The sequence below is a fragment of the Aptenodytes forsteri genome, unplaced genomic scaffold (assembly GCF_000699145.1).
Source record: "Aptenodytes forsteri isolate BGI_AS27 unplaced genomic scaffold, ASM69914v1 Scaffold385, whole genome shotgun sequence".
Taxonomy (NCBI): domain Eukaryota; kingdom Metazoa; phylum Chordata; class Aves; order Sphenisciformes; family Spheniscidae; genus Aptenodytes; species Aptenodytes forsteri.
In genome coordinates, this window is record NW_008795031.1 from 838,385 (window position 1) to 851,063 (window position 12,679).

At 40.4% G+C, this 12,679-nt stretch overlaps 1 protein-coding gene across 1 annotated transcript in view; it reads left to right on the top strand.

The window, feature by feature from the left end:
• The first annotated feature begins 747 nt into the window (after positions 1-747).
• DPYS (dihydropyrimidinase) overlaps positions 748-12,679 on the top strand; it is a 33,116-nt gene continuing 21,184 nt past the window's right edge. The window contains exons 1-4 of the mRNA XM_009276305.1: positions 748-1,146; positions 5,255-5,413; positions 7,620-7,799; positions 8,946-9,135. Coding sequence (XP_009274580.1) covers positions 877-1,146; positions 5,255-5,413; positions 7,620-7,799; positions 8,946-9,135 — 799 coding nt within the window. The 5' untranslated portion in view covers positions 748-876. The remainder of the gene's footprint in view (positions 1,147-5,254; positions 5,414-7,619; positions 7,800-8,945; positions 9,136-12,679) is intronic.

Genomic DNA, 12,679 nt, shown 5'->3' on the forward strand with positions numbered 1-12,679 from the left:
CGCGCGCCCCTGGCGCTTGAACCTCCTGCAGACCGGGTGAGGAGAGGCCTCGGCAGCCTCCGGAAATCCCCGAGGGGCTTCCCCCCTCAGGCCGGTGTGTCGGCCACGTAGTGGCATTGGCGGGGGGGGGAGCCCTGCCTGGGTCCTGAGGGTTGTGTGTCCTAAATCATCTTCTGAGAAACGGTTCGGGAGCAGTTCCTGATGGCCGGTGCCCTCCAGCGATGGCTCAGTCCCATGGCAGCGGAGGGGCCCCTGTCGTATCAGCCTGCGGGGGCTCAGCTGAGATGGGCCTGACACTTGGACCACTGCTGCCCTGCACTCTCCTGGCCCCTCTGCATGGGCAGGACCCACAGGCTCCCTGGACACGGCTGCAGGGACCTCAGGTCATCCTTGGGCTCCCCAGCCACCTCTGTGGAGAGCTTGAATTACCCTTGGTTTCCTCAAACCCCATTGCAAAGATCTTGGGTCACCTTTGGGCATCACAAGCTGATGAATGGCCACATTTTCAAAACAGCCCAGAGTGGTTCAAACCCCGGCTCCCCCAGGCTGGAGTGAGCGCCATGAGAACCCAGCCGGACCCTCCTGAAAGCCTGGCCCCACTTTCTCCGGGCAAAGAGAACTAGAGCAGAAAGGGCCCGAAGCCAGCTCTCTGCCACCAGCCTGTGCGCTGGCTCGATGCACTCGCTGGGTATTGGTGCTTCACTGGAGGCGGTAGGTGTAGCTGCCAAGGGCAGTCTGTTTAAATAGCACTGTGTCGTGTGTGTTTAGGGCCATTTGGAGATAACCTGGTGCTCTGGGAGAAGGGTGGGCAGTGAAATACTCTCAGGCAAGAGCAACTTTCTGAGCTGAGGCCTCACTTTCGCCTTCTAGGCTCCCATGCCGCTGCAAAACCTGGCTCAGCAGAGACTTTTGATCAAGGGGGGGAAAGTCGTGAACGATGATTGCTCTGTGGTGGCTGATGTGTACGTGGAAGACGGAGTGGTGCAGCAGGTGGGACCAAACCTAAACCCTGAGCCACCCGCTGGACTTGTCGTGCTGGATGCGACCAACAAGCTGGTGATCCCTGGGGGCATCGATACTCATACACACATGCAGTTCCCTTTTATGGGTAGCAGGTCAAAAGATGACTTCTATACAGGAACAAAGGTGGGTGCACATATGCGTGTCTGTGCGTCCATCTGAGCTTTCTTATAAAGGGATGTCTGCTGGTTACTCAATATTACTTCTAAAAGAGAGAATAGAGTGTGAATCAAGCACAGGCAATTGTTACTGTCCCTTGGCTGGGACATTGTAATAAGCGGTGGGGGTACTCAGAGGTCCACTGTCAACCACTGCGTTATTTGGGCTCCTTCAGAGACTTTTCTGACAGCGGGTGGCAAGTGTTAAGTGCAGTCATTTACCCTGGTTGTCACCATGCGGACTACAACTTGCATTGGTACATGCAACAAGCTGCATACTTTTCTGAGCAAAGGTTAACTAAAGCAACAGTTTAACTCCCCAGTGCGTTGGGAGCACATCTGTGGTTATCTGATCTTTCTCCTCTGTTAGCATGGGGGAATGCAAGCGTTTCTTGTGTCATTCAATTCTGTCCTTACTGTCTCTCTCAGTGAAAGTCCAGTCCAAATACACTTTTTAAAAGTATCTCATTTCTCCCAGTTTTACACTTGGAGTGGTTTTTTTCAGCTTTTTAGCTCATCTCATTACAGTCCCTGCATTAGTGGTGTATCAATTACTAGTGTTAACAGTATTATGCATCATCTCCATACAGTAAAAATACTCATATAGAGCTCCCTAAAATTTGTAAGGTACTTTTCTAAGAGCTTTGCTGTGCAGGCTGAAATCATAGAATCATAGAATCATTAAGGTTGGAAAAGACCTCTAAGATCATCGAGTCTAACCGTCAAATCCTTTGCCCACAGAAAGCATCACATTGTCCTACTTGGCTTGTCTGTTAGCCAGCATCCTCAGAGAGCCTGTTATATCCTGTCCCTCTCATGGCAGAACTGGGGTTCTAAAGCAGAAAGCGATAGTGCATCCCTTCCAAAGAAATGGATTTCACTGATGTACATTTTTTCTGATGTGCAAAATACTGATTTGCCTCTTTGAAAAGCTGAAATAAGTTAAATTCAACTCCTTTTAACAAATGGTGTGATGCAGGAACCACACAACTATTAAGAACCTTTAAAGTTTGCAGTCCTGCTTAGATTGACCCTATTCTTTAACAGGAAATTTCATTTCATGCTTGCCCCATTATGTCATGAGAGTGCAAGTTAGATTGTTTCAGTGGCGTAACATTTCCATACTCTAACAAGGATTTGGCTTTTTTTAATGTTGAGCCCAGAGTACTGAAGGGAGGACTACAAATCACCTGTATGCTATCCTTAAATTACTGCCATATTTCTTTCAATAACAATATTTATTCCAATTCAGGATAGATTTGCTGGTGTTCCTGCTGTTATTTGGAATGGAAATATTTTACACTGGATAGTTTTAAGCACTAGAATTGTTCTTCTCAATGAGCACAGAAGTTATTGCCTGTCAGAGTTCAAGGAGCATCTGGACGACGCTCTTAGTCCTATGGTTTAGTTTTAGGTAGTCCAGCGAGGAGCAGGGAGTTGGACTCGATGATCCTTAGGTCCCTTCCAGCTTGAGGTATTCTATGATGCTATAGTGGCTCATTATAATAGACTGTAATTATTCTGCAAAACTTGGACAAAAAATTACTTTGTCCATCGCAGCAGATCTTTCCTGCCATACCAAAACGGCTGCTCTGTCGAACATAACATGTCTCTCCAAGTCAGACATAAGATAAGATATAAAAGGAAAGCTACAGCACTGAATTTCCACCTCCAGAACTGATAGCTGGAAAGGGATTTGATCATGGGAATCTTTTTCCCCAAACTAAGTCTCTTCCATAGCTATCTGGTAGAAATAAGGGAATCTAGTATTACATGGGCCTTACAATGCTGTCTTTTTCAGATGTCCATAGAAAAGAAATATTTTTTGAAAAAAATTGTAGTCACCAAAATGGCTTCCACAAACAGTTTTTGGACTTCACACTGCTTTTTGTGGTAAATGGAGAGAAAAAAAATCAAGTCCACAATGTCTGTTCTGCTTGTCTATAGACATCACAAAGTATGTTTCCTGGCTGAATGAAGTACATAATTTGATTTCTGTAATACTTAGTTTACATGATTTACAGTACACAAAAATATATATTAATGTTTTGTCATTTTCTGCAACAATCCTTTATTTCTCTGTGAAGACCATTTTTGTAAACTAATTATCAACAATGTATTTAGAAATTTGACATCTCAAGAGAAATCTAGCAGATGTGACTTGAAGCTGGAAGATGATTTTGGTTGACAAGAGAAAACGTGTAAAAGAAACGGCAATGACTGTGGCTTTCTCTTAAGACGTCTGCTTGAGGTCTAAGTGGTCTCGTTCTTCAAGTGCCTCCATTGACTTTAAAGGGAACCGAAGATGCAGATTAACTCAGATGTAGGTGCCTACACCGTAAATCCCAAATTAAAGGAGATAAATCGTGTGCTAACTTGCAAAAAAAGTACTAGTTTCAGTTAGCATATAAGTTTTCTGAATAACTTTTTGAGGGATTGGACAGGGAAGCTGCAAATCATAGACTGCATACTCAAAACACACTGGACAGGGAAACTGCAAATCATAGACTGCATACTCAAAACAGGATGTCTAGATAGTCATTTTGGTGCCTAAAAGACGACTCTAGATCCAGCCTAGTGATCAGATGTCAAAAAGTTAGATATTGTAGACCTTCTTAACCCAGGTCAAAGTGCAGAAAGTGTTCAGAGCTATTTACTCAAGGTCATCATCTGACAAATAATTTGGCAAGAGAATCAGAGAGACAAGGTTGTGTTCCAACTATTGCAAAATATGCTACAATGGTTAGCTAAAATTGACCCATTCAGTTGAATAAATAAAGGCACAGAATAAGTCTCTTTACAAAGAGAGGGGAAAAAAGATGTTAGGGGAAAAAAGAGACTTTGAGTGGAGTTGTGGAACCAATGACTTTTTTTTTTTCTTGAAGTTTATAAATGTTCTTTAATTCTAAATCCTATTTAACAAATAAGAAGTCAGTCTGCCTTGTTGAAAAGAAATTTTGAGAGTTTGAACAACTTCTCTTGAAGAAAATGTTCTGCTGAATTCATCACAGACTCACAAACGTTTATGTCACTCTCCAAACTTCTTTTTTTGCAAAATATACTGACATATTTACAATTTTGCTTCTGATTGCTAAGTGGAGAGAAAGAAGGCAGAGACTGATTGATCTAGAAATAGGAAGAAAAATTTAACATGAATTTGAACTGTGTATATTTTGATCTGAATTGGTTGTACCTGTTGTGCAAAGGGACGTTCAGAGCAGTAGAGAGGATTTCTCTGGCTAATTTGGAAGATTGCAACAATTACAGCAAAGGAATTTCTATATTGGATCAATTTCTGTTAGCTGAGGATCTGGTTTCTGGGAGTGACTAACAAAGATCCTTCAAAGGAAAAAAAAAAGTAGTAATTCAATTGTCCATAAAGGAGAGCAAAAATTATTGGTTAAAAAGCAATTTTTGATCCTCATAACATACATAAAGTAACGTTTTTGTTTATTTATTTACTTGTTTATATCAAGGATGTTTCAAAACCTGCTATGCAGTTTTACTAAATGATACCCTGTCAGTAACAAAAATAATTTTAAAACACTTTAAAAATCCTTTTGGTGTTAGGCAAGAGTTTGGGGATTTTCACACTGGATTTTCAAACTGAATCTGTTTTTTTTTCATTGTGTATCTGCCCCTTAATACTTTCCTGTCACACAGGCTTGTTTTTTCAACTAAGTAGCCTCTGAAGAAGCATTTCTCAAGTTGATTATGGTCTTCTGGTTCTCTTCTTTGTCAGTGATCCCACCCGCTTAAGGAAACTCACTGATGCATGAATGCTGCAGACTCATCTCCAAATCTTTGATAAGATTTTGTACATGTGTGAAACCTTCTCCTTCAGTCTGAAAATTTCCCCATGATTCTCCTGAATACCTGTTTGAGAACATCCTTCTCAAAGGAGGTGAAATTAATCTCCACAATCATTTTGCAAATTCAGACTTTACGCAGGGAAACTCTTCAGTGGCTTTTGACTTTTCAGTGTATCAAGATTAATTGTTGCACAGGGAATCGGAGAGGGTGGGAGGAAATTTGCATTCTCTCTGATTGCTAAATATTAACTTTCTTGCTTTCAGGCTGCTATAGCAGGAGGAACCACTATGATCATCGACTTTGCCATCCCTCAGAAAGGCTGTTCTCTTATTGAAGCCTTTGATAGATGGAAAAGCTGGGCAGACCCTAAAGTCTGCTGTGATTATGCACTGCACGTGGCAGTTACGTGGTGGAGCAACAAGGTAGACACAATAGCTGATTTTCAATTCCATGAATTGGTACCGCACCTGCTTTGAATTCGTCCTCATGTGCTAAGTATAGCTTGCTGGCAGTGTAATAGTTAGTGTATTTTTGTGTGTAAAAACTACATTTGAAATAGTCCACATCCTTCTAAAAGTACATGTATTTGAAAAAATAAAGGAAGTCTGCAGATAGCCTACATCTTTGGATAATACCGCACAAAGCTAAAGGAAAAGGAAGCAGTTGTGCAAGACCAAGACCAGGCAGGCCAGAGGGGGCAAGAGGTGTTTACATCAATTTTGGCTTTTGTTACTTGAACACTTGATAATCTATGCTTCTGTTGAGTTTTGGTGCTATTATTCTTTTTAATAAGGGTATACATGAAAAATATGGTATGTCACTTTATTTGTAAAGGAAGAGTTCTATTCCTGAGTGACTGCAGTAATATCTTCTTAAAGTAAAGCAGGACTGGAACCAATAATTACTTGAATGTGAGATTATCTAAAAAACCTTTTTGAAATTTACATACGTGAGAATTGTCCTTGTTGTGTGAATGTTTGCTGATAGCCTGAAAGTTTTACTGAATACATTAACTTTTCAGGAGCTTGACATCTATCTGAACCTGACCCAGGTTTTACAAGACCACTTTGGATCCTCAGAGAACATGCATCAGTACATAAATATATTAAGTTAATTCCATTTTTAAATATGAGTACTTCCTCTAATTTTTAACTTTTAAAATATATAAACCAAAGCTTTCATTCTGCAGACACCCCATCTTTGGTATTCTGTGCACTGAGCACTAAATAGACTGACCCCGACTTGTAGCTCAAAGGGAAGATATAAAATAAATTCTCCAGTGAAGTTTGAGGAATGTGCATTTGAAACAGCCTTAGTAGAGAACAGTGGAATTGTACTGAAAAATCCAATAAAACTAGGGAGGTGTAAATCAGTGAAATGTTCTGGTTTATGTTAAGAAGTTAACTGTTTTTAAAGGCCAAGACTGAAAGAAATAGAAAGGTCTGATGTTTTGTTGCTGTAAAAGACCTGGGTAAAGAAGACTTTGATATTTCATGCCCTTCTAATTAGCTAACATCTCCTCAGGATTTGAAGTACTGATTAAAAACATACATTCTTTACAATGCCTTCCCTTAGTCATAGTAATTACTGAAGAAGAAAATAAATGACGTGCCTCTATATTTGTGCCAGAGCAAGGCCTTATGTCAGGTATTTATTTGTTTGATAATTCCTACTCAAGATATGCTCCCGTCCCTCCTCTGGATAAATCCAGAAAATTTCCTTGAGTTTTATATCAATCTCTCACCTTTCTTGGGCAGATCCAACCAGATTATTAGAAAGAAGATGAAAAATAGTGTTTTACTTTTTGAAAGGAATTCATCCTATGGAAATTGTAATAGCATCACAGATACGTGTCAATTACTGTCACCATCATTTTACTGGGAAGGGAGAGCCAAAGTTAGGAAATGGATGGTTCTAGCTAACCAGCTGCACAAGAAACCTTTGGGCTACAATCTGCATCTTTCTTTCTTTCTTTCTTTCTTTCTTTCTTTCTTTTTTCTTTGGGACATAATGTTTTGCTGGGCTTCACAGACTCTAGCAGAAGCAGGGAATCCTATCAAGGAGGGCATGTAAGATAAAAAGCAGGCTGCATCTAGAGTTCTAGAGCCATTTTTTTAAACCACAAAATATTTCAAAAGGCTGTGTGTTGTTTAGAGTCAGGACAAAGCTCTGGGAGAAAAGATCTTTTCTGTCACTCTGTTATTTGCCAGAAGCTGAAGCCTATTATGATCCAATTTTGAAAATAAATTTTGCACAAATCTCCATACTCTATAAGTATTGATGCATTGATTGTAATACTGGACTGGGTGTTGTCAACATCAGGAGGTTTATTTGGAATGAAATTCTGCTTCACTATCTTTTGTAAAAAGCATTCCCTTCCTGCAATTAGCTTGTGCCTCCAGTATCTGCACTGCAGTGGTACTAGTTTATATACTTTGAGAATCAGTTTGATACAAGAATAATAGTATAAGTCAGTCTTTAAATATGTGACTTAGGCTGTTTGGATTGAACGTGTGTTTGATGGGTGGAGTAAAGGCTCACTCTTCATATTTACAATTTCTTTATACAAAATTATTAACAGGTAAAATATAATATTGCTGTTTTTTAAAATTGATGACTGTTTTTCAGGTGAAGGAAGAAATGAAAAGTCTTGTTCAAAACAAAGGCGTCAACTCCTTCAAGATGTTTATGGCCTATAAAGATCTATATATGGTCAATGATGAGGAGTTATATGCAGCCTTTTCCTGCTGTAAGGAACTTGGAGCAGTTGCTCAAGTCCATGCGGAGAACGGGGAGCTAATTGCACAGGTAGGCATTTGACATTTTGTCCATCAAAGTCAGGAATGTAAGCGGTCCTGTTATCTAAGCACTTCAATAGATGTATTAGTACCATCATTATATCATAGGGAAAGGCTTTTCTACCCTATTTTACTTCCATGGAATTGAAGACAAACATCTTGTCCAAGATCCTAAAGGATGCTTGTGATGGGCTAACAAATTGTAACCTGGAGTCCTGGGTTCAGGATAGACAGGAGGCAAATGACCCTGTTATAATGAGAGTTATGCTTGCAGTATAATATATATAATATACTTGCAATATAATATGTATACTTGACTGACAAAAAAAGCATCAACCAGAGCCTGACCATCGACCAGGTCAAAGGAGGAGCACTCAGCCAAGCTTTTAGATGTTAGGTGTGTGATGGCGAACCCTAGGTCTCTCCAAACATAGTCAGCTCATCTAACAAGAACAAATCCAGAAGTACGGAGAAGGCTTCACTGACTGGGCACAAAAGTCTCAACATCTGTCTGTGCATAGTTAGCCTCACTTCACACTTGCTACTGCCATCTTAGTGCTGTGTGGAGGCACTAGGAGTATAACTACACTGATGTCTTTGAGTTTCTTCAACTATTCTAGTCAATAGTGCTTTGACTCTGCCCCAGGTCCCACAATGGAAATGAATTTATTGCTAAGTAATCTCAAATCAGCAAAGCATAGGTTCCTGGAATATAGTGGGGACAAAATCTTATGCCTCTTAAAACCTTTGAGCCTCATTCAGAGGCTCTGGATGTGCATCTTTGTGCTTAGTAAGGATCCTTCAATTTTTTTTCCAATGAGGGGTTAGTACTGTCATCTCAGTTACTGCTGTGATCATTTAAGAGTACATATTGAGAGAGAGGTAGGATTTTCAAAAGCGGTGGTTTATCCTGCAAGCCAGTGGAGCGTGTTCTCTGAAGTCACTTAGGTATTCCAAGACCTGTGTTTATTGAGAGATACATTGGATTTCAGATAACACAACAATAACTTCTCTTGAAAAAAAAATCCTAACTGCCTTGTTTTTTTTTCTCAAACTAGCTGCAGTGGCTGGTTTAGGATCCATTTGTCTGACAGCATGTTCACAACACCATGGTTGCACTTCAACTTACTCTCACATGTTTTTGTGTGGTGTTCAGGGTGCAAAGAAGATGCTGGCGATGGGGATAACTGGCCCTGAGGGGCATGAGCTGTGTCGTCCTGAAGATGTGGAAGCTGAAGCTACACAGAGAGCAATTACCATAGCAAATGCTGTAAACTGCCCCCTTTTTGTAGTCCATGTAATGAGTAAATCTGCAGCAAGGGTGATAAGTAATGCACGAAGAGAAGGTAAAAGTCCTAATTCTTTTATGCTTAGGCAATGGCATTGGAGGAAGGGTCATGGGAAAACTAAACATAGCATCAGTGTCCTACTTGCCATGGGTGCCATAACCCTCAGAACATGGGTGAATTTCTTGGAGTGGGGTGTCTAAACTGTGTGTGTGTGTTGTAGGGCCCAAGAGGAGCTAAGCAGTGTGGAAGAACAGCAACTGGGATTGAGACTTTCCCTTCTCCCCAGAGCAAAATTTTTTCCTCTTCATACTGTACCTCTAAGGTCAAAGTGATGGCCAGGACAGCATTATTGCATTAAAAATGATGTGACCAGTCCAAGGCAATATATGCTCTGCTATTCCCCTCCGTTGAGTTATAGTCTGCAAGCTATTATTACCAGCTATTCAGGTGAGAAATTCTACAACAGAGACTACACCATGTTTTTACAGACGGTGCCATGACATGACCAGGACTCCTATTAATTGGGCACGTAGAAATCATGGTGATAATAACAATGTCTGAAAGCCTCGATTCCCTCCAGGGAAGGGTTTCTCAGGTCATGCACTGCAGGGTTCATAAATAATTTCTGGTCAGCCAAGGGAGCCTGACCCTCTTGACCATCTGTTGGGCAGGCTAAAAGCAGCCTGAAGGCTGTAGGGATTCAGGATGTTTTACCTCCTCATCTGTAAGTTCATCCAGCGCAGCCTGTGGAACCACAGTGCTGTGAGGAGACATTATATGGGTGTAAGGAGCAGGACAGAGGCCCGTGATTTGGAGGGCCTAAAACTTTATGGATTATCTGTCCTTGTTATCTTTTTATATCTCGGCTTGTGTTCATTTGACCTAACATGAATTGCATACAGACCTCAGGTTCCTTATTTCTTGACTTTAGAGATGCTTACACTGGGGGTGTAGATTATTAATATCAAAATGCAGAGTATGAGAGCTTGAGGAAAGTGCAATCAAAACCAGCATGATATTATTGTGCTAATATAGATGGATGTGTTTATGTGGAATATGTATTGATTATGACTTCTAGTAAGACTTATCAGTTATTCAAGTTTATAAAAGAATCTACCGGAATATTTTTTACTAGCACATCTTTTGGTACTGTGCTATGTTAAATTCCTCCACTAGATGACAGTGCTGCTGGTAATGTGGATTATATCTGTCAGTGTATGGTTATTTGTACGTTCACAGGTGTGGTGTCAACATTAACTACAAGAAGCTGTAACAACAGTTAAAATACTCAGATTAAAGTTGAAACACTGGCTGTGAACATAAAAGAGCTAAGATAGGAGGTGGTGTTTTATAACACAGTATTCGAGTACGAAATTCTATGCTGATAGTAAATACTGTAAAATACTGTTAGGCATGTGTTGTAAAAATAGTCTGCAGTGCCAGTATGATAACTGACTTGATAATAGTATGTTTCTTTGACGTGTAAAAAGAAGAAATTGGTACAACTTGTGCTTATTGTGGTGCAAATTGGATTTTATAGCTTCCTGGGTTCATGCAGTCAGAATCATCAGTGCTTGCCTTTGTGCACAGCAACGTATAATATCTCTCCATAATTAATTTCTATTTGCATGGAAGTATACTGTTTAGGAAACTGTTTAGTATACTGTTTAGGAAACAAGTCTAGGATTGATTAAGAAATTTCAAAAGATAGCTAGTGTACCACAAAGATAGGTACAATTATAGTTTTCAATGAGACTGATCTGTATAAATTCTGGCAATTAGAAATTCGTTGTTGTTAGTTTCAGTAAAAGTTATTTTCCATTCTTCAATTGAAAGTGGTAATACAAAATAAGGAGTTGCAGAAAAAAAAATTCTCAAAGTATCAAATGACATAAATAAAACCCAAATATTTTGCTGAAAGATGTTCAACTTGGACAGGTTAAAACCACTCTGATGTGAAAGCTGTGTAAACTCTTAAATACAGAAAGGCTCTCAAGCATTTGGAATATTCACTCTAATGCAGTTTATTCATCTTTTCAAGATTGTTTCTCCATCTCTTGATGCTAGCTTCCTGCTATTTACAATTGTGAAATTTTTCATGTTCCTTTCCAAGCATTTAGCATAAAGTAAGTGTGTGGGTGCATATTCCTCCCTGCCCATGTCAGGGGAAGATTGATATCCCTTCCTATTCCATCACTGACCTCAAAAGGAGAGAGACTGATCTTCAGTGAGTGTGATCTATTTTCTGGGTGACAGTGCGATACCAGAGTTGAAGCATTGCTTCACAAATTCTGTGGGATGGTGATTTTCCTAGTCAAAAATGTAAGTCAGACCCCAGTTCTTCTTTGTCCCTCATTTAGCTATACAAGTTGAACAATAATATTAGAGCTGATCCAGTTTGCTGAAGACAAATTCTGAAGGCATAATTCTGTTGTCTTCAGTAAGCTATGGCTCAGACCTTAAAGGCTAAAATCAATTATACAGACTGTAAAGGGATACTAGTTCTTATACTAGAATAAGCAAACTTCAGGGCAATCACATGAGTGACCATCTTTCCCTCTCCCCTCCATGCCAAAGTCCACCATCTATGTCTGCTCTGATCTCCAGCAACACTGGTCACCGAAGGAAATCTCCAGATTGCAGCAGCACGTTTTTCATGTACATCAGCAACAGCTACAGTGCTGCTGAGTATTCAACAGTAAATCCAAGATTTCCACATTGTGACTGTGTTGAAGAGGGAGAAGTTAACTCATGCCCCCATTTTGTTCTTTTGGGGCCCTACCAGCCTATTTGTCGAAAGCAATGGTTCACCATTTCTCCATTGGAGAGGGTCAAAGGCAGCACCTCTCTGTGAGAACTGTTCTTGCTCATCTCAGTGGGCTGTTTCTTCATCTCTAGGCAGATCATGATCTTGAATCTTGCTAGAATAGGTAGAGGAACTGTCTGCTTCCGCAGAAGGGCAGTCTGATATCTCTGTGTGCTCAGTCTCATTCCCTTGAGTGGGAAGTCAAAGAGGATCCTCTTTCTGCTATTGTGTGTCTTCCCTACAATGAGAAGACAAGGCTGTAGAGTACTGGTGTCAAGCAGTGCAGCTCCCTCTCCTTGTTAGGACTACCTGATGTGAACTTACTGGGGAAAACTAATGTGGCCCTGTCACCCATTCCTTCGGCCAGTAACGCCTACGGGGAAGCAAGGCTAATAAAATGTGATGTAGGGATATATGACTTATACTGCCTCCTACTTAAAAATACTTTCATTCTAAGTGTACGAAAGACTAGAGATCATGTCCCTTTGCTCATTTAACTGTGCTGTTACGGCTAAGGAAATAAGACTTTCTAGTGCAGATTAGAACTGGAGAGCAGCATCTTACTAAAAAAGTCAGTTTTTAAAAGGTTTCTCTCTTTTAAAAAATGCATACAAAAAATATGTACTTGGTCAGATTACAAGAAGCTTGCTTAGACTTCTAAAGTCAGTACCTCCTACCATCAGTCACGGGTTAGGTCTGCTCTTAGTGAGAGGAAGGGCATGTCCATAGCTGTGGGTATACAGATTCTCAAGCTGATTCTGAGCACAGGAGTTGTCGTGGTTTAACCTCAGTCGG